The sequence below is a fragment of the Hibiscus syriacus genome, unplaced genomic scaffold (genome assembly GCF_006381635.1).
Source record: "Hibiscus syriacus cultivar Baekdansim isolate YM2019G1 unplaced genomic scaffold, ASM638163v2 tig00116996_pilon, whole genome shotgun sequence".
NCBI lineage: Eukaryota > Viridiplantae > Streptophyta > Magnoliopsida > Malvales > Malvaceae > Hibiscus > Hibiscus syriacus.
Window position 1 is genome coordinate 1,352,254 of NW_024063512.1, and position 20,305 is coordinate 1,372,558.

At 34.2% G+C, this 20,305-nt stretch overlaps 2 protein-coding genes across 3 annotated transcripts; both read right to left on the reverse strand.

Moving 5' to 3' along the window:
- Nucleotides 1-4,348: 4,348 nt before the first annotated feature.
- Nucleotides 4,349-5,794, reverse strand: LOC120193771 (dolichyl-diphosphooligosaccharide--protein glycosyltransferase subunit DAD1-like). The gene is made up of 5 exons (XM_039196214.1): nt 5,635-5,794; nt 5,510-5,557; nt 5,030-5,117; nt 4,908-4,951; nt 4,349-4,660 (listed from the first exon to the last, which is right to left on the reverse strand). The coding sequence occupies exons 1-5, from the start codon at nt 5,722-5,724 to the stop codon at nt 4,577-4,579; spliced, it is 354 nt and encodes a 117-aa protein (XP_039052145.1). The 5' UTR covers nt 5,725-5,794; the 3' UTR covers nt 4,349-4,576.
- A 4,813-nt stretch (nt 5,795-10,607) lies between these two features.
- On the reverse strand, nt 10,608-12,756 carry LOC120193540. Of its 2 annotated transcripts, none has more exons than XM_039196025.1 (5): nt 12,585-12,756; nt 12,399-12,469; nt 11,539-12,176; nt 11,214-11,322; nt 10,608-10,786 (listed from the first exon to the last, which is right to left on the reverse strand). In XM_039196025.1, exons 1-5 carry the CDS (start codon nt 12,657-12,659, stop codon nt 10,747-10,749), a joined length of 933 nt encoding a protein of 310 aa, XP_039051956.1. In that variant the 5' UTR covers nt 12,660-12,756; the 3' UTR covers nt 10,608-10,746. The 2 variants fall into 2 exon arrangements, with proteins under 2 accessions (XP_039051956.1, XP_039051955.1); XM_039196024.1 differs by having other exon boundaries at nt 10,614-10,786; nt 12,399-12,472.
- Nucleotides 12,757-20,305: the final 7,549 nt, after the last annotated feature.

The following is a 20,305-nucleotide window of genomic DNA, read 5'->3' on the forward strand; positions in this document are numbered from 1 at the left end:
CTTACATGTTTGAATTTATGTTTTGGATGTTATGGATGATTTGAACTTATATGTGGATTTACTTAAATTTTAATTTTGTGCATCATTTTAGATATATGACCAATTTTGCCATTTCACTTTCGTTTATGAATATTGATTATGAAACTAATGGCTAATATCTCTTTTGATTGTGTTCTTAGCAGCTTAAGCTTTAAATTTCTAAATATCAATTGACTAATTTTTCAAAACCTTGTTTAAAAACGTTTCAGAGTCTTTTTTATTTAACAAAAAGGGGGAGAAGTGTAATAGTAAGGGGGAGTAATTTCAAAATCGATTTCAAAATTTATTTTCCATTAGAAAATCTTAAAATTACTAAAATGTTTTGTTATATCAAAAAGGGGGAGATTGTTGAAAACATTTTGATGTTTCGATATACCAAATTAAGTTAAATGAATTTTAAGATTTTATAAAAGGTTTTCTTAAGTATATTCGATATAATTATTCGAATATCAAAATATTACTACAAGTCTTGAGGGAGTTGTAAGGTTATCTCTTTGGCCTCAAAAGAAAGAACAAATTAGTGAATTTTTTGGAAAATCCTTAGTGTGGATAGCTAAGGTAGTGGACGTAGACTTTGGTTGAGAAAGTCTGACCACTCTAAATCGTTGTGCAATTACTTTCAATTTTCTGCAAAAGCTTCCACTAATTTTTTTTAATTACCAATTCAGCCCCCTCTTGGCCAATTCCATTGATCGATTAACTCAACAGTTCTGGTTAAGGTAAATGAATTAATTTTTCCGATGGATTTCTATGTCATCGATATGAAAAATGACCGAGCCAACACTTCTTCCAAAATCCTACTTGGTCGACTTTTCTAAGCACGACATATACTAAAATTAACGTTACGAGTGGAATTCTTTCTATGGAATTTGACGGTGAGGTTGTTAAATTTGATGTTTATAAATCGATGAAGCATCCCGATTCTATGTCAAACATTAGCTTTGTTGATATGATTGAACATTCTGAACATAATTTTTTTTATAAGTTGTACAAGAACTCGAAGAATGAAACTACGAAGGCAATGAAATTGGATATCACTTCTAATATGGACTCGCGATCATCTGTCAAAGAGCTAAATAAAAATTTAAATTTGATGCCTTATAAATCTAAAATTTTCTCATCCATGTATCATGTATCAAATTTGGAGATAAAACAAGTGCTGAAACATTTGAAGAACACGTTTTTGGGTAAATAACATATTTCACCGATTATTATTTCGGACAAGCTTTAAAAGATGAAAAAAGATCCGAAGAAAAAACTTATGAGAATATCAAAATCTACAAGGATAAAATAAAAATTTTCTATGATCATAGAATTTCTCGTAAAGAAGTTCTTAGTTGGACAATAGCGTAGTGAAAGTATCTCTCGAAGAACTTGTAGTCTGAAACAGGTCGTCGAACTAAATAACGTTAAACAAAAGCACTCTAATGGGAAGCAACCCATTTTTTCTTTCTTCGTTCAATTTATTTATTTTACTATTTTTTTCTAGTTATCTATTTATTTTTCTTTGTATTTTTAGGAATATCGGGTATTTTGATCAAGCTTAGAGATATGATCATGAAGTTTATTTGTGTTTCATCATATTAGACATGAAGAGTATTATACTTTCTTTCACTTTGTGCATTACTTTTATTTATTTTTCGTATTAGGACAATACACTTTAAATGAGGGGAGTAGAGGGAGAATTTCACCGTGTTCATTCATATTGGTTTAATGGGATATTTTGATGCTTATGATTGTTGCTTGCCTTGGTTGACTTGTTAGTTTTGTCATAATCTTCTGTTTACAAGATTGAGTTGACCTTGTTATGCAATAATAATTGATTTGAGTTGATAAAATGATTTTATGAAAGCCTTTAACCTTGTGGTATAATTGTTAGTGTTGCTTAAATATGAGCTTGTGCTTATTTCGCTAGTGATTAATATTTTCTTTAGGTGTATAACCTTGTGAGGCGATTGTGAGTGGTAGTTTATTTGAATGTGACCATATTGGAGAATCGGGGAGAGATGCTTGGGTTGTCATCTAGTTTCCAGTTTAAAGGTTCATTGAAGAGTTGAGACTACATAGTTTAAAAAAATAAAGAGAAACGTAAAAAAAGGGAGGAATTTCAAAAAGAATGAAAATTTTAAAAAATGAAAAATGAAAAAATAGGAAATAAGCGCTTGAATACAAAAAAAAAAGAATGAGTGGTACAAAAGGGAGGCAAATAAAACTCACACTCCGCCAATCACTTCTCATGAGGAAACTAAACTTGGTTCGATTTCATCTCACAAGCAAAAAACAAAAGCTCTTCACATCTAACCCTTATCCATTTGGTTAATTGTTGTTCATTGGGTTAGCTTGCCACTTTTATTTGATTATCTTGCCTAACTTTTTCAACCCATGCCTGAACTTGAGATTTAATAAAACTTTTTGAGTGAATCTTTGGTAAGTGATGGAAATAGGGATTGAAGTATGCTTGAGGACAAGCATTGAATAAGTGAAGGAGAATTTGATTAGTGTTTTATATTACATATATTTATTGTTATTTACTCCTTATTTTTTTATTAGATATTACAAATTTATCTTTATTTTGAGTTTATTTTGGACATGAGTTTTATTGGATTAATTAACCCAAAAAGTAGCAGATTTCGATAGTCTAATCAGCATCTTGAATATTTAGTTGGAATTTACCTGACATAAGGTTATCCATAAGATGAAGCAAAATTCAACCCGAAGTACAAAACTTAAATATTTATTTTTATCTTTTGTGATAAACCTTTTAGATTTAAGATTTTTAGTTTGATTATTTTATTTAGGAATTATTTATCTTATTAGAACTCTTGGTAAAAATTTTAGTTTGATTAAGAATTAGTCATTTTATTTACTTAGAACTTTTGGGTTATAAATACCCCTTAGGTTCAACTTTTGAACTCATATTGGAATTTATATTCCCTTGGCTATTTATTGAAATTTTACTTTTCTTTCATTTTTTTTACTTTTCTTTCATTATTTTCTTTTCACAATGCTAAGCATGATCCATGCTTGGCTAAACCTCTTTTAGTTGATAGCTGAGCAACGACTCAATCCTTTTAATGAGAATTGAGAACGCGCTTCATATCTTCAAAGTTCTTTCTTGATTTTCGGCAAACAAATTTAGGTAATCGACTTAATCTTTAAATTCTTTACATTTTCAATTCAAAAAGTCGATGTTGGTTTGGAAGATTGTTTTGAATTACCGTTGGGAGGAGAGTTGGCTTGTAGCGAATTCAAATCCCTAAGAACAAACTTAGCGGCGATTCGTTAAGGGAAATCAAGATCGGATTCGATTCTCATTGAGCCGCATAATCCGAGCATAAACTTTTCCAACATTAAAGAAGATATTGGTGTTAACATCGATAGTCGAAGTTAAATTCAAACAAGGATTAATTTTCAAGAATTGATTATGGGAATTAATTCACATGAGAGAGGGTTGAGCCTTGTAGACTGTAACCAACAAGATTTCGAAGTAGAATCTATTTCAAGGATCGAGACAAGTCGAGTTAAAGCGAATCTAGAAGATATCTCCTATCATTATCTCTTTCAATTATTTATTTTTATTTAATTTTAGTTTATTCAATTAAATTCAATAAACCTCATTTCTATTTTAGTTTGCAAATTTTCTGGTTAGAGATCAAATCAGATTTAATTGAAAATTCCTTAGTCCTTGTTGATTGACCCTACTTCTCTATACTATTTTACTTATTTAAATCGAGAATTATATTTATTTATTTGACAATTACAACGATTTTCATCTACATTTTTGTAGGATTATTGAATGAATGAAATAAATGACTGGAATTATCTCATTTTTTTCATGTGCATATCTTCTCATTTCATACTGAGAGTCTCAGCTGTTTATTTTCACTCATTGAACGATCCTAAAAAGTGAAAAACTAAAAAGCTTCACATTGTAAAATGGATCATATATATATATATAACACTTTAATTAAACGAACACCAATTAAGAATTGTAGAGGCAACTACTTTGCTGTAAGCAAAATTTAAGCATTTGGTACCCTAGCCCACGTCCCCGCTTCATCACTTACAAGTTTTTGATAGTTTCATCCAAGTGTATCCTAGAATATCATCAGCCAGTATTTGGTTTTGGTAGAGGTATGTTCTAAGCAAATTCAAGTTCAAAGTGAATTTATGATTTTCCTTTTCAAAATTCCAGCTAGAATTTCCCAAACCATGCATGAGAGAGATCCCAAATCTAAAACGCCCTTACATGAAATGAAAGTCTATCATGGAAAGTAATCAGAATGAACAAATCGTACCCAAATGTCTTTTGTTTCCCATAAACTGATCTTGAAATTCTTTAGCCAATGATAAAATTAAACAATTCTACTACAGTCCCAACCGGATTATGCAGATGCTGCATGCACAAGCTACAGTTCGGATTAGGCTGCACGCACAGGCACATATTGATGACCTAAGAATTTCAGTTCACGTTATAATTATGAATCACTGGCAGAAACTGAGGAAACAGCACTCCAGGAAACCTGGTGAAACGGTTTTATCCAAGGAAATTCATGATCACCAAATGGAGCACCAAGTTGCAAAGAACAAAATCTGCAAAAGCTCGCTCAGGTGGTAGATCCTGCAATTAATATGAGCATTATAAAGGTGAGGATTTAACATGCTGTCGAATGTTCACACCTATATATAACGCCCGATAAGGTGATACCCCCAACTAAGCCCTTGGGTGATAAAAGGGGCAAACAGCTTCAAATGAATTGAACTACTCAATTTGAAGTTAGAAGGATAATAAGATCATCTGATTTTGTTTTTCTTCCCCTGCCTCAGAAACTACAGGAATGTAAGGCAGAGAATTAGAAAAAGCTTACCTTGAATTCCTTGTTTTCCTTGTTCACTTGAATACGAAGACAAACTGCATCGAACCAAAGCCAAAATGGTGTCAGATAGGTCTTTTACCTTGCAAAACAGCCATGATACAAAATCCACTTACCAGCAAGGACGGCTGTCCCAACACAAGAAAGCACTCCAGAAAGAAAGGAATTGAAAGGAAATGATCCCACACTAGCCATGTAAACCACCTGTGGATCCTCAATGGAAATCAGAATTTAAGAACATATGATCAACTAAATTAAATAATAGCCGGATATAACAACACAAACAAACAAAATCCGGGTTGCAAAAAAAAAATTCAAAAGATGCACGACCTTAGTCCAACAATTAAACAGTAATCGCTCTATTGTAAGCTGGTTTTCATGTAATTTCAAAAATGTTCGGCATGATATTTATCTAATTCATTCAGTACACACTTGCAATTTCTAGTTTCCTATTCTAATTATCTACTTTTTAAGTGCGTTTCAAGGAAGACTGCTACGACGAATGAAATATAATGTGAAACGAGAGAATTGGAATCCCAATAAGAACAAATCAATAAAATTGAGTGACTAAAGATCAAGGAAAGAAAAGGAAGTACCTGAATCAGAGCTGTGAAGACTGCGAAACCCACATATAGATCAATGATCTGTATTTAGAAAGCCCCAAAAGAAATCATTAGAAAAATAAGAGTTAAAAGGGAAGGAAGGAGAGGGCAAGAGAAACCTTGAGATTGACAGGAGTGGCAGCATAAGCAGAACGAAGAGAATGGAAGAGAGCTTGTGCATTGTCCTTGCTGGATTTTTCTCTAGCCATTTTTGCCCTAAACTCACAATTCCACAGCTAATAACACTGGTGAATCTCGTCTCCTATAACAACATTGAATCATATCGCTTAGTCAATAATATACTCGGTCAACCATGAGTTGATCTCAAGATTCAATCTCCACCATTCATATATCTAATTTTATTTAAAATAGGCTTATTTTATAAATTAGTACTTGAACTTTACAACTTTTCTAAAATTGATAATTAAACTTATAAAAAAAATAAACGAACAATCAAATTGATAATATGACATTGAACTATTAAAATGATGATGTCAAAGGCTCGATAGAGTTGAAAAATTAGAGAAAAAAAGTAAGGTTTAAAAAATATATATTTTGAATTAACTCATATATATTAAACCGAAAGTGGAATTGGAGAATGTTAAAAGGTAATTTTACACAAAAAGTGCTTCAATTCTTTTATTCATTGTACAAATGATTTACAAAACTAAGGCCTATATATACACATCCATCAACAGTTATCTAACAAACTAACAAATTAATAACTGCCTAACTAACTAAATAAATGAAATCTAACACTCCCCCTCAAGTTGGTGGTTAAAGATGTTAATTAACCCCAACTTGAAAATCAAGTATTCATGTTGTTGAACTCCCAAGGCCTTTGTTAGAATGTCTGCTTGTTGATATGTTGTCTTCACATACTCTGTTTCAATTATTCCTTCTTGAATCTTTTCTCGTACAAAATGGCAATCAATTTCAATGTGCTTTGTTCTCTCATGGAAAACTGGATTTGCTGCTATTTGAAGAGTTGTCTTGTTATCACACATCAATTTAGCTGGTCTCATGTTCTTGAACCCAAGCTCACTTAACAGTCCTGTTAACCAAACTACTTCAACAGCAGTCATTGCCATGCTACGATATTCTGCCTCGGCAGATGACCTTGCTATTGTATTTTGTTTCTTGGACTTCTAAGACAACAAGGAGTCTCATAGTTTCACACAGAAACCTATTACTAACCTCCTAGTAGTCAGGCAAGTCGCCCAATCTGAGTCACAAAAAGCCTGAAGTTGGCATTGACTTTTTGCACTTAGCAACATTCCTTGACCTGGTCTACCTTTGATATACCTGACCACCCTCAAAGCTGCTTCCAAGTGTAATTTCCTTGGTTGCTGCATGAATTGGCTCAGTAGTTGTACTGAATAAGCAATATCATGTCTTGTGTTAGTGAGGTAGATTAACTTCCCAATCAACCTTTGATAACCTGTTTTGTCTTCTAACAACTCATCTTCAGAAGCCAGTCTTTTATTCTGTTCTAAGGGAGTTGCAGCAGGCCTTGCACCTCCTAATCCAGTTTCTTCAATTAACTCTAATGCATATTTTTTTTGGCTTATAACTATTCCCTTTTCTGATCTCAATATTTCTAAACCAAGAAAATACCTTAGTTCACCCAGGTCTTTCATCTTAAAGTTTCTATTCAAAATATCTTTGAGTTCTTGAATCAGTCTACTGTCATTTCCAGTTATCAAAAGATCATCCACATATATGGGCATTATGACAATTTTGCTTCCTTGTGACTTAGTAAACAATGAGTAGTCAAACTTACTTTGAGAATAACCTGCCATTAGAAGAGCCTCTGTCAGCTTCATGTTCCATTGTCTCGAAGTCTACTTTAGCCCATATAAGAATTTTTGCAGCCTACACACCTTGGTCTCCCCTTGACTGCAAAAACCATCAGGCAAGGACATGTATACCTCCTCAACCAAATCACCTTGGAGGAAAGCATTGTAAACATCCATCTGAAAAAGAGGCCATTGATGAATAGATGCAAAATCCAGGACTGTTCTTACAGTGACCATCTTTGCCACAGGAGAGAAGGTCTCAACATAATCAACCCTTTCTCTTTGAGTGTATCCTTTAGCAACAAGACGAGCTTTAAAATGCTCTACTTCACCATTTAAATTATATTTGATGCGATACACCCACTTACTTCCAATAGGAGTCTTATTAGAGGGTAGGGGAACCAATGACCAAGTATTATTCGATTCCAAAGCTAAAATCTCCTCATTCATAGCCTTAACCCATACAGGATTTTTAATGGCTTCATTATAGGTCTTAGGTTCAACCAAGTGAGAAATAGAAGAAATGTAAAGTTGAGTTTTAACAGGAAGATGAGAATAAGAAAGAAAATTAGAAATTGGATAAGTACCTGGAAGAGAGGAAGATTGGTAGGACTGAACATAATCATGTAACCAAGCAGACTGTTTTTTTACCCTAGTAGATTGTCTAGGATGAACAGAAATACTACTTGAGGAAGAGTCATCAGAAACAGAAGGCTGAGGTGAAGGTTGAGGTAAAAAGGAGTCATTTATTGAAGCTTGAGGTGATGCAAACTGGTTTGAAGACCCAAAAGGTATAGGAGAATTGGGCTGAGTAGTATGAAAGGGCATGACCAAAAAATCTGAATCAGAAACATCTTGAATAGGAAAAAATAAGGAAGAAAAGGAAATTGGAAATTTAAAAGGGAAAACTTCTTCATGGAACTTGACATCTCTATTAACAAAGAATGTTTGTTTCTCAAGATTAAACAGAATGTAACCTTTTTGAGTAACAGAGTAACCCATGAATATGGAAGGTATAGTTTTTGAAGAAAATTTGTCCTTATAATTTGGTTAGGTGGCATAACACAAACAACCAAAAACTCTCATATGAGACAGATTTGGAGGTTTTTCATGAAGGAGTTCAAAAGGACTTTTCCCAGCTAAAGTAGAAGAAGGCAACCTGTTAATGATATAACAAATTGTGGTGACACACTTTCCCCAAAATTTAACAGGAACTTGGGAATGAAATTTAAGGGATCTAGCCACCTTTAACAAATATTTGTGTTTTCTTTCAGTAATACCATTTTGCTGAGGAGTATGAACACAAGAGCTTTGATGAACAATACCCAAGGAAGAAAAAAAGGAAGAACATTCATTAGCAAAGAACTCAGAACCATTATCACTTCTAATGAACTTAATTGTAACTGAAAAATGATTTTTGACATAGGCAAAGAACTATTTTAAAGAGAGGATTGCATCACTCTTAAGCCTCAACAAGAAAAGCCAAGACATTCTTGTGTGGTCATCAACAATGGTGAGAAATGGCCTATAACCACTATGAGTAGAAACCCTATAAGGTCCCCATAGGTCAATATATATTAGATCAAAAGGTTTAGATGCTCTAGAAATACTCTGAGGAAAGGGTAACCTAGATTGTTTAGCAAGAGGACAAATAGAACATTTATGGATATTGTCAGCATGAAATCTATGAGACTGCAAATATGGTATTTTATGTAAACTGGAGAAAGAGGAATGCCCTAAACGAGCATGCCAAAGCTTAGTATTATTGATAGTTGAAAGACTCATACAATTCGAAGAATTACAATGTGGAACAAGAAAAATACCGGAACCAAAAGTGGAGGAATCAAAAAAATACAGCTCGTGAGACTCTCTACCAATCCCCTTCATCTTTCCAGTGGAGAGATCCTATAAAATACAAAAGTTAGGATAAAAAGAAACACTGCACTTGAGCTCTTTGGTTAGCTTGGAAACAGAAAGAAGGTTATGAGCAAATTGTGGAACAAACAAGACATTGACAAGGGAATAATTCTGGTTAAGGTAAAATGAACTTGTATGTGTAATGGGAGCTATTTGGCCATTAGGTAAATGAACAAACCGAGAATCTGATGTGCATGGGACAGGAGATATTAATTTTGTAAAATCGGATAACATATGGTCAGTAACGCCTGTATTTAATATCCAATTGAAAGGAAGACTATTATTTACAGAGTCAATACCTGCAGTATTTGATGCTGAATCCACAGAAGGTTCCTTATTCAAGAGGTGAAGTATCTGATCATATTGGGCTCGTGTGAACATAGGAATAGAAGAGGCAACAACTTGTTGTAACTCAGGACTCGATGGATTATGAGAACCAAGCACAGATCGAGTGGAAGTCAAAGCTGCTTGACTGTCTTTCTTCTTGGAGAACTTAAAGTCAGTAGGGAATCCAATTAAACGGTAGCAGTTCTCACGTTTGTGCCCTCTAACCTTACAGTAATCACACACACCAGAGAATCTCTTTCTGTCAATGTTTCCAGCAGAGTTAGAATACATAGCTGAGACTTCAGAGATTGGAGAAAGAGCAGAAGAATGAATCCTCTATGACTATTATATTTTTAAAGATATTAAAAAATATTATATTTCTGTCAATATTAAAGATTTATTAAAATAAGAATAGTATATTATATTTTTAAAATTATTAATAAATATATTTTAATATTTTTTATTAAATATTATTAGACTATTATATTGATATTAAATTCAAAAATATTATTATTCATTATTAATAATTCAATAATATTTTTTAAGAAATTAATAAATAATATAACTTTTATTAATAATTTATTATATATTATTAGAAAAGGAATATAATAATATCATTTATTATTATAATATAACTAACTATATAATAATAGTATTATTATAATATATTATATTATTAAAAATATTAATAAATATACTTTAAATATGCCAATAATTAATATTTTTATTAAAATGATACTAAAACATCATATTAATATTAAATACATAAAATAATATTATTTTAAGTATTTATGCTTTGAAGTGAAAAGTTCGGAAAATAACTTGTGAAAATCAATTCGTAAGTCATTTTTCAGAAAATGCAAAGAAAATTATGTTGATTAGGAAAATATTTTACATTGACCAACTTGTTTTCCTCCAATTAAACACTGAAAAAATGAGGGAAATGTTTTACATGAAACAAACATACCCTAAATCCCTATTAACAGGATCATAAGCAGCAATGTTCCTTAAACCATGCGGCCGTTAACTGATTTCATAATGTGTTGGACAATCTGACCCGTTGTCCAGGTTTCGCATATTGGCCATACATTCTCACATTCCTTCTCGCCGTACCAATCAAATGCATGCAATGAGAATGCCTCTCGCCTTCTAACAGCTCTCTTCAACATTGCACAAAAAGAATGCCAATCATTGCCTTTTCTTGGCAATACTATGTTCCACAAGGTACCTGCATGTCAATGTTAAACTTCCACGATCAGAGAGCTCAACACACAACTCTATCATTTGATTTGGATATATGTGTTTCATTAATACCAAAAGTTAACCCAATGAAAGAAATAGTCAAAGCATCCAACAACCCAATTAATGAATTTTGTAAAGAAATTACATCAGACTGTATACCTGATTCTTAGTGCATTTTACTTAACATTTTAAACAAATTTATCACAAATATGTGCATGTATCCCACAAGACATTCATTAACTTCTGATGCTTCTTTCTTGTGCGTCGCTTATCAGCATTAGAGTTGACAAAAGGCTGGCTCAGATTAAAAATAGTATAATTTTGCAGATGGGACATTCACCATAATCATGAGAAAAAACAAATGAATTGAGGTTTCTGACAATTGAGAGAAGTGGCATAGTGGAATTACTTACTTTCCTGTGTAGAAGCCAGCAGAATACCAGGCATTCAAAAGTACGGAGAGATCGGTTACACAATTACCATGATTCGTTTCCTCTTCACCATCCTTCTTCTCCTTGTTCTCTGCATTCAATGAAAATATAAATCTATGAGAAATTTAATAATCACATTAAAATTTTGCGAAACTTCACATTATCAAACAACAATAAGGACAGAGTGGACTACTCAGCTTGGGTTAAATTTACGGGCACAATAACATTTCATTTTTAATAACATGTAACATATGCATGAAAGAATAAAACACAAGCCTGATAAACTTTTCAGGAGGAAAAGCCATACCTTCATTTTCGTTCTGATTAATTGAAGCTTGTGTAGTCAAAGAGGATATCGCTCTTTCTGCAGCTCCCATAGCCGTTTTAACAATGTCAGAGTCAATGACCGTCGGTAAGTTTTCACAAGTAATTGCACCATTTGGTTCAGCATTAATTTTACCAACAGATGTCCCAGCCAAAGGACAGCAAGGATACTGTGTGCACGGAGTCACCAAAGATTGACATACATACGGGCAACACGAACAGATGACAGTGGATTGTGAAGCTTGACTTGTACGAATAGGGTATTGCTGATAAACACAGGAGGTACCCCATGGTGCAGCTGTGCTATAACCCTCAGCCGAATATTGATAATCCCAACTACCACATTGCTGAAGCTGCTGCAGAATAGTCTGTCTCTTCTCTTCAACCTCGTAATATTGACTGAGTAATTGGTTATATTCCTGAGCACCTTGCAAATCCGAATATCCATTATTCCCATCTTGCTTATCCTGCATTGGCAGACTAGTTGTTGTATCTATGTAAGGTTCCGGAGTCTGTAACTTAACGGCACAATTTTCTTTAACCGGTTCAAGATCCTTTGCCTCTTCCGTTTCTGTTCCAGTAATCACTCCGGCATTGTTGTTCTCTCCTACATCCCTGGGTCTTCATGAACCAGCAAGAGAACAAAATTACCCAAAATTGAATTTTAAACTAACGCTACAATCGATCAGCAGGAGAAATTATGACATTCCCCTGTCTTAAAAAACATCAAAAGTATATTCCATTCAATTATAGTTTCTGCAAATTACCCAAAATTGTTTTTCTGCGAAGAACATACTATTAACCGTAAAAACACGAAAAATGAAAAAGAAAATAAAAGCTTACTTTATGGCCCCATCACCGCTTTGATGAACAGAAAAAGAGACATTGGCCTCGCGGCTTTTCAGTCCATGCATCTTCTGCAGCAAAAATGAAAACACCATTGAAACAAAATCCAATTATAGAACTGAAAAAGTTTGATTGCAGCCACAAACCCAGATAAAATGAAAGGTGAAGGTGAGAGAGAGAAACCTTGTATTTGGACATGGCGTTGTCAAAGGCGTCGATGAGGGAGGAGTCGTCCCAAAGCTTACTTTCTTTGCCCATCTTTTCGCTTCTTCTTCTTCTTCTTGTTTTTTTTTTTCTGTTCAAAGGTTTCTGGAGCAGTTTTACAGATCAGTGGATGGAAGGACTAAAACCCTTCTCCTTTCATTTGTTTCTTTTGGAAGCCCTGAACTCCCTTTCTGCTTTCCTTATTGAGTAAACTACACATTTAATACACTTAATTATCACTTTTATTCCATTTTGATCACCAAAATATTTTTAAAAAAATCATATCTAATATTTAATTTTTTATTTAATTTTAATCATTCCCTTTGAAAAGAATTAACAGTTTCTCGACATTAAGATATTTATTTTTTACTTGTATGAGATAAATATAAGATAATATATATTCAAATATTCTCAATCATTTGATATTGAACGTTTTAGACACTCTATACATGGCTCGAACTCGAAACCTCAAATAATAATAAAATTAATATATTTTGTATATATTTAATTATATAAATAATTATTTAGAATATAACTTTATTAAATAATTTTATTTTACATTAATATAACATTTAAAACTTTTATCAAATAGTTTTGTTGAAGACTGCAACCACGAGCATATACCCCGTTCCCCACTCCAGTCTTGGTGGGTTTAGGAAGCTTGTTTGTTGGGCTTTGGGGCTTTGTAAACTTTTGATTTCTTGAGCTTGTGAGCCATTTGTATGCGGCGTTCTTAATGAAGAGGCACATTTTGCAATTAGCAATGCGTATTAAATATTAAGGCCCAGAATGATTTTCTAAAGGAGATTTGAGTTTAAACGGTTGTCGATAAGATGTGTCTACGTAGTTAATAATTAAGAAATATTATAAATAAATATTATTTTATAATTATTTTAAATTAATAATAAAAAAAGGAAGGAAGAAGCATATAAAATAGAGTAAGATAATATTTATATGTTATTTGGAGATCAACAAGCATAAAATAAGATACATGTAGATGGTGTCCTGTGAATATAAAAATAGAGCATATAAATTTGAATACGATAAAAAGTTTTGACCAAATAAAGAAATTAATGCGTTTCTTTTTCGGCAGAATACTTGGCCGACAAGTTGAACATATCACATCGGACATTATTGTCCACGCGTTCCACCCAACTCAACAAAAATAAAAAAATCTTCTATAATTATATAATTTCGCCAAAGAAAATATAGTCAAATCAATAATCAAGTGATGAAAAGGTTTGATATTATTAATTATATTTGATTTTTTATTTACGTAGACCCGGGAATTTTTACATGACACCGTTTGATTATAATTTTACTTTTCTGACATCGTTTGATCAATATTTCCAGAACTAGCACCTTTTCTGCTGAGTTGGCAAAGGCGCGTCCCCGGGGGCGCGCTTTACCAGTGTTTTTCGGTTAGTTGGATGCCACGTGTGAAAGGCGCGTCCCCGGGGACGCGCCTTTGCCAACTCAGCAGACACGTATTTTGTTTTATAATAAATAGTTTATTTTTATTATTATTATAAATTAATAATATATTATGTAAAATGTTTCGATTATAATGTAAGAATTATCAAGTTTCGAGTATTTTTGATTTTGATTATCGATCTATTAATTTTATCAGTTAATTATTTAAATGTTATCAATCAATATAGTCATCTCATATCAATATTTAACGAAAATATTGATGCATAAGTTAATAAATTAGTATAATTACATATTTAATCTTCAAGACTTACATATTTTATAAAATTAGTCTTATTGAAAATTTAATTTAATAAATTTAATCCTCTAATCAGAACATGAAATGTGTCATCGTATACATAAATTTTTTAATAACTTTTAATTTGTTTAATTTAATATTTTCTCTACTTAGAAGGTGGAATTATTATTATATTTTAAAAAAATTATAACTAATAATATTAAATATTATATTAAATAAATATTAAATATATTTATGTATTTAAAAGTTAAAAAAAATTATTTAGGTGTACATACATTGACAAATTATATAAATGCAATAACATTAAATTATTAGAAATAAAAACATTCATTTAAAAACTTTAATTACATAAGAGTTAACGGTTATATGATGATAACAGAGCTGGACATTTTTTTCTATTGTGCCCGATGTTTCTACAATGCCCACATCGTTTTTGTTCTGTTGACTTCTCCCGAATATCCATATCACAATGTATTCTAGTAGATTTTGGACGACCTGAGTCCCTCAATAGCAATGGATCTGGTACAATTGTAAGCCAAGTTTGAATCTCATTTGGGTCTCTTTCGTTTCCTATGGGCGGAAACTCAAATTCATATACCTTGAAAACTTGTGAAAGTTGGTATACGGGATCAACATAATTTTTGTAGTCCAAATGCGAATGTGAGCAAGCAGCAATGACATGAGAGCATGGATATTTGAGTGCTTGAAAGAAACCACAATCGCACCACCTCTCTTGCAGATTAACTCTGAAAGAGTTAGCTTCAATCCCTTGCAGCGGACGTGGCATTTCGGTTACACGAAACAATTCACGGGTGCGAGAAAAATTTGTAACTAACATCCCATTTGATGTAGCCACTTTTTTCTGTAAATCGGCTACTAGTCTTGGGTGGTAAATATGTCCGTTTTGCATCCAAGTAAGAGCTTGTCCACCGAGTTTTGCAAAGAGTTGACCCAAACGAAAATAAGTCGTTTTGACCAACGCCGTGACTGGTAAATGACGCGTCCCCTTTAAGGTTGAATTTATTGCTTCAGCCAAGTTTGTTGTCATATGACCATAGCGATACCCCCCGTCATATGCATTTGTCCACATTTCTTTGCTGATGTCCATAATGTACTCGCACCCCTTCTTATTTTTGCCAAACAGCTCTTGTAGCATCGACTCAAACCTTTGAGGTAAGAGTTCGTAACCTAAGCCATTAGGAATATGTAATAGTTAATATGAAGTATAAATAAGTAATAAGAAATTGATAGAAAAATTGGGAAAAAGTAACATACCCATCCGCACGACTAACTGACGTTCATCGTTCTTCTTGTATTTTCCGTAATAGTTTGCAGCAATATGACGGACACAATAACGATGTTGAACATGTGGAGGTCTATACATTGTACCCAAAGAGTCCATTGCTGCTTTTATCCCGGCTCCTCGGTCTGAAATAATGCATAGTCGTTCCCTGGTGACAACATGTAAACGTAAATTTTTAAGGAAAAAAGCCCAAGACTCAGTGTCTTCTCCTTGAACGAGGGCAAACGCAACAGGAAGAATATTGCGGTTTCCATCTTGGACCACAGCCAATAATAAAACTTGCTTGTATTTCCCATACAAGAAAGTACCATCAATTTGGACAATTGGTTTACAGTACTTGACTGCATTAATACACTGAGGGTAAGTCCAAAAGACTCGGTAAAATTGGCAGTGATCGCGAACCATTCGATCATTCACGTAATGATGTTGAGTTTCGAACTCAACAATTGTCCCGGGATTAAGTCTTTGCACAACATGAAACCAATTGGGCAGCTCGTTGTAAGAGGAATCCCATTCGCCATGAAGTTTGCAAATGGCATTCTGTTTGCCAACCACGCTTTTTTATATGAGACAGTGTACCCATATTGTGACTGTATAGCAGAAATCAACACTGCAACAGCTATATGAGAGCTTTGCTTCACAATGGGCATGATTGCTTGACAAATAATGTTGGAGTCCAAGTTGGGATGATCCTGGTTTATACCTGTTGCACAACATGTATGAGGACCGTTGTATCTGGTTAGTTCCCATAAGTTGTTCTTCCTCTTCCTCTTTGATACACGGATCATCCATTGACATCCGTTATGACGTTAGACGCAGTAGCAGACATATTTCTCCGTGTTAGATCGATCAACTCGGGACTGAACTGAGTTACGAATATTGTAACTCTTTATTGCCATCATTGCTTCCTACTTCGATGCGAACTCCATTCCAATATGTAAATTACCGTCATTGACTGATGATTGAAGTCCATAGTTGCCAACATCAGGAAGATCTGGAAATTCAGGCTCATACATTGCATCATAATCAGCCTCATACATATGTGCAGGAAGTTCGGCTGGTGTTGTATTTATCGGAACGTCATCCTCGTCATCATCAGAATGTACGTTAAACTGTGGTGAGTCAGGTTCAACGAATAATCCCGTTTCAGCACCATCTGCACCTGGCTCCCGAAGAGGTTCTTCTGGTGGAGATGAGGGTTCCTCCGATAATCCAATGTTGAGGTCAAATAAGTTCCCGCTTGCGTGTCCTCCCCTTGAACTTGAGGCCATTGTATCATGTGGGATGTGAATAGACTGTCGTCTCGTTGGCATTTCCATATGTAAGTCGAAAACATTGGCAGATGAATGTCTGCCCCTTGAAGTAGAAGAGATGTTGCCATATGGATTATTGGTGAAGCCACGTAGGTTGAGATCATAAGCAGTTGCAGATGAATGCCTTCCTATTGAACTTGATGGCATGGTATATGGCGTTGGATCCGCCATAAATGATGTGAAATCATTACAGATAAGTTGTGTCGGGCTATCAACTTGATCAGTTTGATATGCAATGCCAAAGTGAGAGGAATATGAGAGACCACGAGTTACACGAACCTCAATAAAAGTGACATACATTTCAATAAGAGATTGTGAACTCCCCATATGAGCATCAACCATCATAGAAACATCATCATCGTTTGAAAGCTGAAATGATGTATACGTGAGCGGAAAAAGTTCAGTAGGAAATCTGTATTGAAGTGAAGATAGTCTTCTCTGGCCTGATACACGAATCTTTAACGAAATTTTTGTGATTAACTCCTCAATTGTGATGTTTCTCTTCAAGGTTAAGGGGATATAATGATCTGACTCAAAAACAACCCCCTCTTCAGCTTCCTTAATTTCTCCATCATACAAAACAACAGCAGAAAGACGACTCATTTTCAGAGAATTTGAGAATTTAGAGTTTGGGAATTTGAGAATTTGAAAGATTGTGAACTGAAGTTTGTTTTGAAAGTTTATAATACGTTGTATATAATAGTGTCTATAATCGGTTCACTATTCACATGAAGGCGCGTTCCCGGGGGTGCGCCTTCCATTATTTCGTCAGTGAATATTATCATTGCCCTATTATGTCACTCATGTCCCTCGGGGACACTAGATATATCAGTACCTATTATTTCACTATTCACATGAAGGTGCGTTCCCGGGGGCGCGCCTTCCATTATTTCGTCAGAGAATATTATCATTGCCCTATTATGTCACTCATGTCCCTCGGGGACACTAGATATATCAGTACCTATTATTTCACTATTCACATGAAGGCGCGTTCTCGGGGGCGCGCCTTCCATTATTTCGTCAGAGAATATTATCATTGCCCTATTATGTCACTCATGTCCCTCGGGGACACTAGATATATCAGTACCTATTATTTCACTATTCACATGAAGGCGCGTTCCCGGGGCGCGCCTTCCATTATTTCGTCAGAGAATATTATCATTGCCCTATTATGTCACTCATGTCCCTCGGGGAATAACTTAAATTTAACTTCTTTTGAAAGTTCAACAAGTTAAGAATAACTTAAATTAAAACGTTATGTGAAGTTTGAATAAATTAGATAAAATGTTATGGATAAATTGAATAAATGTGAAGTGATAAGTTGATTGTGACATTGAAATTGTATGGAATGAGCATTGAAATGTGACATTGAATAAATTGCCAATTCACCCCCCTCTTGGTTGATTACGTCGATCGATGAACTCAACATAAGTTGATTTTAATGTATACGTTTTAATATATATGTTAATGATAAAATCATATGTATGGATAAATTTAATTTCAATTTAAGTATTGTGAACTATAATTGGAATATAACTTTTAATTTCGAATACAATTGGAATATTAAGTTGAAATTTAATGTTAAATTTCGAATACTATAATTTATATTTTAAATTTAAATTTGAATAATATTATTTTTATTTTTATTTTAAATTTCGAATAATATAATTTGTATTTTAAAAACATTTATCAAACATTTAATGTTAAATGTGAATAAAAAATAACATTAAAAAATATGTATGTAACAACCATGAAACATTTAAATAACATAACCAAATTACATAAAATTCTGAAATTTAATTATTTAAATAACATTAAATATAACTGGATCACCGATGTCGTCTTCTCGAATGAGTTCCACATGGCGGTGGTTGCCTATTTCGTGGAGGATTTCTTCGTGGAACTTGTTCTTCAGTCTCTTCATCTTCACTATCATCATCAGCAGCATTTTCTTCATTTGGTGTAGATGACGCTGAAGGGGCTGAAGGGCCTGTATAAAATAACGACCCTGGAGGAGTGCTGGTAACAATCCCACCGCTCCCCGGGAACTGTGGAAACTGTGAAAACATTGGCATCGATGTATGTGATCCAGATGAAGATTGAGGTGTCTGCGGAGAAGCACCACCAGCCAAATAAGATGCATATGAAGCATATGCTGGATCATTTAACATAGTCGTATATGCACCTCCATATGGTATAAAACCCTGCGGGCTAGGCATGTAACCTGGCGGGCTAGGCATGTAACCTGGCGGGCTAGGAATGTAACCCTGCGGGCTCGGAATGTAACCCTGCAGAGATGGCATATAAACTGGTGGGCTTGGCATATGAAGTGGAGGGCTGGGCATGTACCCCTGCGGCATCGACGAATAAGGATGTTGTGGTGGGACTGATGCAGAACCGGTAGCGCCTTCTCTCCGTCCACGTGTCGGGGGACGATGATATTGAGACGGTTGATGTCTTTCTCGGCGCCTAGGAATGTTAACCCCTCGTGCTTCCGCCGAAAGTAGAAACGGCTTCCCATTTTCATTAAACCAGTCCATATAGTTATCCGTAACCATATGACCAGTTTCAGCGTAATATTGTCGAGGGGCCAACAGTGTATATCGGTTCTCCCAAAGCGCAATCCAATCTCTGTGTCTCACCACCCAGTTAACATCTTTCTTTCCCCGTCTATCTATGTTATGCACGTCATCTAAATTTCTAGGAGCTCCAGGAATATATTGCGTACAACCATACTGACGGAGCACGCGATCAACTGGATGCCACTCAATAATAGCATAACATATAAGAGGTATAACCGATATCCATACCTCTAATGACCCACTAAGGTGGGGTGGGATGCAAGCTTTCACTTCATCGCTCGCATAAGGTATCCACTGAAACTGAAATATAAATATACAATTCAAATAAATAAAATATTCTAATTATATCTAATATTTTAAATTAAAATATTAATAATTAAACAAATTTAAAAACATACCTCAGACCCAGCTTTCGTATCAATAAGTAAACGAATTTCCTCTAACCCAGTAGGTATACTTTTATGGTCCTTTCTTTTCATCGACCACCTATGAAATATAATATAAACTAAATATCACCCTATTTAATTGAAAATATTTAAATCAAAATTTAGTTCGAAAATTACCTCAACAATAAGGGAAATACGTATGGTTCATTCACGATCGGGCATAAGAAAGGCATGCGGAACCACGCCCATGATTGTAGAAGCAGAAGACATCCACCGATAGCAGTTTTCTTATAATTCGTCGCCCGACACATTTCTCTAAAGAGAAATGCCAAAACTGCAGCACCCCAACTATATCTTCCAGCTTCATCAAAATCGATCAGATGCCGC

Bases quoted from the DNA above. Each gene is read 5' to 3' on its own strand.
- LOC120193771 (XM_039196214.1), bottom strand. From the start codon at position 5,724: ATGGCTAGAGAAAAATCCAGCAAGGACAATGCACAAGCTCTCTTCCAT. The intron at 5,118-5,509 runs GTACTTCCTTTT...GAGGATCCACAG, and splicing joins TCTTCACAGCTCTGATTCAG to GTGGTTTACATGGCTAGTGT. The intron at 4,952-5,029 runs GTAAGTGGATTT...GGTTCGATGCAG, and splicing joins TGGGACAGCCGTCCTTGCTG to TTTGTCTTCGTATTCAAGTG.
- LOC120193540 (XM_039196024.1), bottom strand. From the start codon at position 12,659: ATGGGCAAAGAAAGTAAGCTTTGGGACGACTCCTCCCTCATCGACGCC. The intron at 12,473-12,584 runs GTTTCTCTCTCT...TTTTTGCTGCAG, and splicing joins ACGCCATGTCCAAATACAAG to AAGATGCATGGACTGAAAAG. The intron at 11,323-11,538 runs GTATGGCTTTTC...CATTGAATGCAG, and splicing joins TAATCAGAACGAAAATGAAG to AGAACAAGGAGAAGAAGGAT.